A 6,000-nucleotide genomic window follows, 5' to 3' on the forward strand; every position below is an offset into this window, starting at 1 on the left:
TGGAAGAATTGTATCATTAACCCACTGATTTCACTTTGCGTTGCACTAGAATTTGTATGAATATTTGCCATGCTTGGTGTGAAAGGCTTTGCATAAAACCCTGCAGTAGCGAAGTGGTGATTTTTCAGAATATTGATTATAAATGTGAACATTTTCTCTTTGCACTCCATTATTTTCCAAATGATTTTTTGTAAGTAGTTATACACTGAATAGTATAAGCAGTCTTTATGTTTTCAGACACTTTGGAATACAGCATCAAAATGTCTTGTAAGGATCAAATGATATTTTATATTAGCATAGTCCATTCATTGAAAACATAAGCTAGAAGAATTTCATACGAACACTTTACCCTTGTTTTTCTAGTATATATTTAACATTGATGCTAATTAATGATAAAAATAACAGAAATATACCCAGTCAGTCCTTAACATTAGTATTCATACTTTGTCACCTTTAACATCGCGCTCATACCAATAAAGGCACCACCAAAATATATGTGGATCAATCAGTTTGGCCGCAGCTTTATTTCTATCCCCAAACCTTTCAAACATTGTAGAATTTCATATCAAATCTCAACAAACCCCCAATAATATTTTTACTCCCCAAGGAGCCATTTGGTGCCGAAACTAGCTCCCCATTAAATTGTATCCTTCAACAATCCCCAAAACATGGCCCACGGTAGCACCAGGCTATGCTTCCCTCACAGCGATGCCGCCTTCAAGGTTCACATTTAATCATGTATTAACTGTATATTTACATGCCCCAACTGTGCCAAAGCACTCTTTATGCCCCCTTATTATATAATTGTTATAAATAAACTGTGACCCCCCCCCCACCCACAACCCTCACCCCTCATTACCATCCTAACACAATCCCCTGTAAAACACACACAATATAACCACAATACAAACCGAGGGAGGGAGGGAAATTTTCCTAATCCCCATCCTACCTTACCCTTCCACCACAAATCTTCCAAACTGCCAAAAACCCCACTCAATCCATGCCCAGCTTCACTCTACACCAGTGGTTCCCAACCCTGCCCTGGAGGACCACCGGGCCAATCGGGTTTTCAGGATCGCCCTAATGAATATATGCATGGAGCAGATTTGCATATCTGTCACTTCCATTATATGCAAATCTCTCTCATGCATATTCATTAGGGCTAGACTGAAAACCCGATTGGCCTGGTGGTCCTTCAGGACAGGGTTGGGAACCACTGCTCTACATAATGCTCCCCCACCTCCACAAATCACAACCCACCTTACAAATTACATTCTGTACCTAAATTACATTCAGGTACAGTCGGTATTCCCCTGTCCCCAGATGACTTTTAGTTTAGTTTGTACTTGAGGCAATGGAGGATTAAGCAACTTGCCCAAGGCCATAAGGAGTGCCAGTGGATTTTGAACCCTGGTCTCTCTAGGTTACAGTCTGCATCTCTCTAGCTCTGTCTGCTACTCTAACCACTAGGTTACTCCTCAACTCTGGTTTTCTGTGGATTTACCCACATTGTGTAGCATCTGTTTTGAAATTTCAATACATATAGCTCAGTGGTCTCAAACTCAAACCCTTTGCAGGGCCACATTTGGTTTTGTAGGTACTTGGAGGGCCTCAGAAAAAATAGTTAACGTCTTATTAAAGAAATGACAATTTTGCATGAGGTAAAACTCTTTATAGTTTATAAATCTTTCCTTTTGGCTAAGTCTTAATAATAATATTGTAATTTATAGCTAAAGAGACATATGATCAAGAAACTGTTTTATTTTACTTTTGTGATTATGATAAACATACCAAGGGCCTCAAAATAGTACCTGGCGGGCCGCATGTGGCCCCTGGGCCGCGTGTTTGAGTCCACTGATATAGCTGAACTGTGTGCCACTTCCCTGCATACATTAGATAGCTTATACTGTATTTCAGCTGTATTTAGTAACTCTATACTTCACTAAATATAAGCGCTTGTTTTCAAAAGTCATCTAAACTCCCATGAGGGGTGGCCTAAGGGATCTGGCCAATTGGAATCTTAGGCCACTCCTAGTGCATCCCAGAATGCACTGTGTGAGAGGCTCAAGATTCCGGTTGGCCCAGGTGCCTAAGGAAGGGCCTTAAGCGCCTGGGTCAATCAGGGTCTTGGGCCCCTCCCCAGTGTATCTCACAAAGCACCAGAAAGTGGCAGGCATGCCATTCTAATGAAGGCGAGCCAGCCGGCTGGAGGCAGGAAGGATGCCTTTGACCGGTTATCTCAATAAGGTAGGGTGTTCTGGGTGGGCTTGGGAGAGGGGGTTCAGGTGGGATACTTGTGGTAGTGGAGGGTTCTAGCAGGAAGGACTGGGCATCCCTCCTGCCAATGATGTTTTGCTGAGGTAAGGGTTCTGACAGGAGGGACTGGGCATCCCTCCTGCCAGCGATCCCTGCAGGGGGAGTAGGCCGGCAGGGGGGACTGGGCATCCCTCCTGTCGGTGATCTTTGTTGGGGGAGTGGGGGGTTCTGACAGGAGGGACTGGGCATCCCTCTTGCTGGTAGTCTTCACGAGGGGGGATGAGTAAATTTATCATAGCAGGGAGATCCCTTCTGCGATAAGCTCAGTGGCCTACATTTCAGGCACCTATCGTGGGCTTAGGGAGGCACGTAGGGTTGCCTAAGCTTTTCTAAGGCTACTTCCTGGTGAAACCACTCCCACATCTAACCTTAGGCAAGCTTAGGCAGCCCTACATGCTTCCCTAGGCTCACAGAGGCGCCTACAATGTAGGTGGCTTGCCCGGGATGAATTTTTTTAACGTGTGTTCTGATTGGTGGTTAGACAGCAGTATGCCACCTAAAATCAGAACGCTGTTCACAGAATTTGCCCCTTTGTATCCAAACAAGATCCAAAGTACATAAATTTGCATATTACTTTAAATATGCAAAACATAGAGATTTCAGAAGGAGCGAGACACAGTGGGCTAGGGTCAGTGAATGACGCTCAAAATTCAGCACCCAAAAAACCTGGCACTGAGTGTGATTCTATAAACAGCATGCACTCTGGTAAGACCTGGTGTAAATACTGGCACCCAAGATAGGTGCACTGAGGCCAGTGGCATAGTAAGGGGGGGAGGGCAGTTCACCCCAGGCGCCATCTTGGTGGGGGCACTGGCACCCTTTCTCCTCTCTGCCTTCCCGCTCCATCCCTGCCCCCCACTACCGAACTTGCTTCCCCCTACCTTTTTAATGTTCCTGGCCTGAGCAGCAATACCTAACCTGCTGCACGCACTAGTGTTGGCTCTTCCTCTGACGTCACTTGCTAGGAAGTGATGTCAGAGGGAAAGCCGGCGCTGACACGGGCAGCAAGTTGGTGATGCTGCTTGCACTGGGAACGTTAAAGAGGTACGGGAAAGGGCACGCACGTGCGGCAGAAGGGGGCAGGGAAGGAACAGGTGGGGGGCAGAGAAGAGGGTGCGGGAGGAACGCCACTGCTCCAGGCACCTCTCACCCTCACTACGCCACTGACTGAGGTCGTATTCCATAATTCCATGTGCAAGTTTTCAGGATGCCACTGACATGCACGTGACCACGCACCCTTTTGAGTTATGTGCTAGTAGAGTTAGGCACCATGCCTTTTAAGCGCACAGCTAGATTTGCATGCAAATTTTAATGAGTGTAATTAACATGAATAATTGATTGTTAGCATCCAATTTTCAACACCCTCTTTATGTACACTGCCACAAGAACCTGGAACTCTCTCCCACCTTCCATAAGAACAGAATAAAACTATCTCTTCTTCAGGAAAAAGCTGAAAACCTTATTTGACAAATTCCTTGCGACTTAAAGCCACTGCAGCAATGCAGCAGCCTTACACATGGTAACTCAGTTGTTTCCTTTCTGTAGCAATGTAATCTCCCCTAATAATGTTTTGTACCTTCCTTCTCTGTATTGTAAAATTTCCCCATGTTGCTACATGAGCTTCTTAACATGTAAATCACCTTGAACCTGTTCTGGAAAAGGGTGATTAAGAAGTCTAGATTAGATTAGATGATATTAATTGACTCATTACTCAGTTTGTTCATGCATCTTGCGCAGAGGTATAGCTAGGTGGGGTGCAAGGGGAGTAGCTGCACCCCAAAAGGATTTTGAATGAAGTGGCTCCTAGGTGAATTGGGCCTCGCACCATCACCTATTTTACAAAAGGTGTACTCCCCTAGATGTCAAAACCTTCGGTGTTGGTGGTGGTGGTGATGGTGGTGGTAGTGGTGGGGGGGTTAGCTTATACTGAGCTCCTCTCATGATCTAACCAATGAAATTTGTGGGATTAGCAAACGTCTTGAGAGGGAGTTTTAAAATGAACGCTGTCGCCATTTTGCCGGGGTCTGAAATACCAGCAGGAGCAAAACACTGCATTAAGTAGAGAATATTATTTATTTGTCAGACAGTTAATAAGACTGATTATAATCTATATGTTCTTATTTTTGTAGAGTAAAACGTGCCACAAATATTATGCCCTGAGGCAGCGGACATAGTAAAATAAGTCCATGAAACACTGGCCATGTCAGCTTTTTCTTATGATATGAGAGAGAGCTGTGAGGCATCAGAAAAATATAAAAAATAAGTGAAGCTACTCTCTCCCTATGTGCAATAATCCGCTGGTACTTATTAGTTGTGGGCTATCCCGAATGTGGTTATAGTAGAGAGAAAGAAAAACATAAGAAAAATTTAAAAAGTAAAAATAAAATAAACATAATACAGTTGGGGTTTTTTTGCCAGTGACTGCAGTGAGGAGCAGATTTGATCTAATATGCTAAAACAGTGTGTTCTGAAGAATTTGCTGTGCGTATGGCTCCAGTTTCTGAGGCTTTTTTTCCCCCAGATAGAAACATAATGATCTACCGTGTTTGATATCATGAGTTAAGGGACCCCTCAACTTTTAGAGTCTTGGTCTTGGTCAGACAACTTTCTTTGAGTGCTTTATTTGCACTTCTGGGGCACATATACAAATTCTGGTGTACAATTCTGGATGCCACATATAGAATCCAGGGAGTCTGTTCTATTCGGTTTTGATGAAAGAAAAGCAAAGAAAGAATGATAATTTCACTCCTTTGTGTTTATAAATGCATTAGAATCTAGGAGCTTTGCATACCAGTATTTTCTTAGCAACCTTTCTCCTGACATATTAAAAATTGTGCCTTAAATAGACCAGTTACTATATACTTTCACAAGTTACCCAATAGGAGAGATAAAGGTCCACTTCATCCAATTACCAGACATGATTTAGCCGTGCACAAACTCAGATCTGTGTACAATCATATGAAGTTTAGGCAACATTTAACTACTCGTATTAAGCTTTTATAAAAAAAAATTTTCAAATGTTTACCTAAAGCTTTCATATAGCCTTCAAAGTTCTCATTGGACTCCATTTCCCAGATTCCGTTGTAATCAGCTGGCATTGTGGCAAAGAGATTGGCGTGGAAGAGGGGAGAGATGATATGTGTCTGGAAGCAGAGCTGCACAAAGAATATGGAACTTTGTCCTGCTTTATATACTTCTTGGATAGGTTTTATGGTTTTTGTGATAGTAACAGTTCAAAAGTCAGAGAGAGATAATCCAGATAGACCTTTATCTTTATTAATGCAGTCCAAATAGAAGTAGATGAAGAAAGGCACTTTTCAGGTATAAGGCCATGCAAATTGTACAGCTAAACAAATTGAGGGCAGAGAGGATGAATGGTGAGGGTTGCATAATTTGCCCTTTACATGAGAGTCCATGCATTATACTTCTGCATATATTCACCTTTTGCCTTCTGCAAGCTCTAAAATTTCTAGTAGAAGCTATGAATTACCATGTTTATAAGCCATTGCATCTCAATGAGATACTCATGAGCATAATTCTTATGAATTTTAGAATTAGCGACCATCAAAATGAAGTGATTCTTTGACCCCCAAGAATATGGCTGCATCTATCATTGACCTGTGGCAGTTGTGGCCCTGTAAATTATTGACCCTAAGTCTAGGGCAGTGGTAGGCAATTCCAGTC

The 6,000-nt window shown here is 42.9% G+C and overlaps 1 protein-coding gene across 1 annotated transcript in view; it reads right to left on the reverse strand.

Moving 5' to 3' along the window:
* RBP2 (retinol binding protein 2) overlaps positions 1-5,455 on the reverse strand; it is a 51,547-nt gene extending 46,092 nt beyond the window's left edge. Inside the window, exon 1 of the mRNA XM_033959518.1 lies at positions 5,342-5,455. Within this exon, the coding sequence (XP_033815409.1) occupies positions 5,342-5,414 (73 nt within the window). The 5' untranslated portion in view covers positions 5,415-5,455. The remainder of the gene's footprint in view (positions 1-5,341) is intronic.
* Positions 5,456-6,000: the final 545 nt, after the last annotated feature.

The sequence above is a fragment of the Geotrypetes seraphini genome, chromosome 9 (genome assembly GCF_902459505.1).
Source record: "Geotrypetes seraphini chromosome 9, aGeoSer1.1, whole genome shotgun sequence".
In the NCBI taxonomy this organism is placed as follows: domain Eukaryota; kingdom Metazoa; phylum Chordata; class Amphibia; order Gymnophiona; family Dermophiidae; genus Geotrypetes; species Geotrypetes seraphini.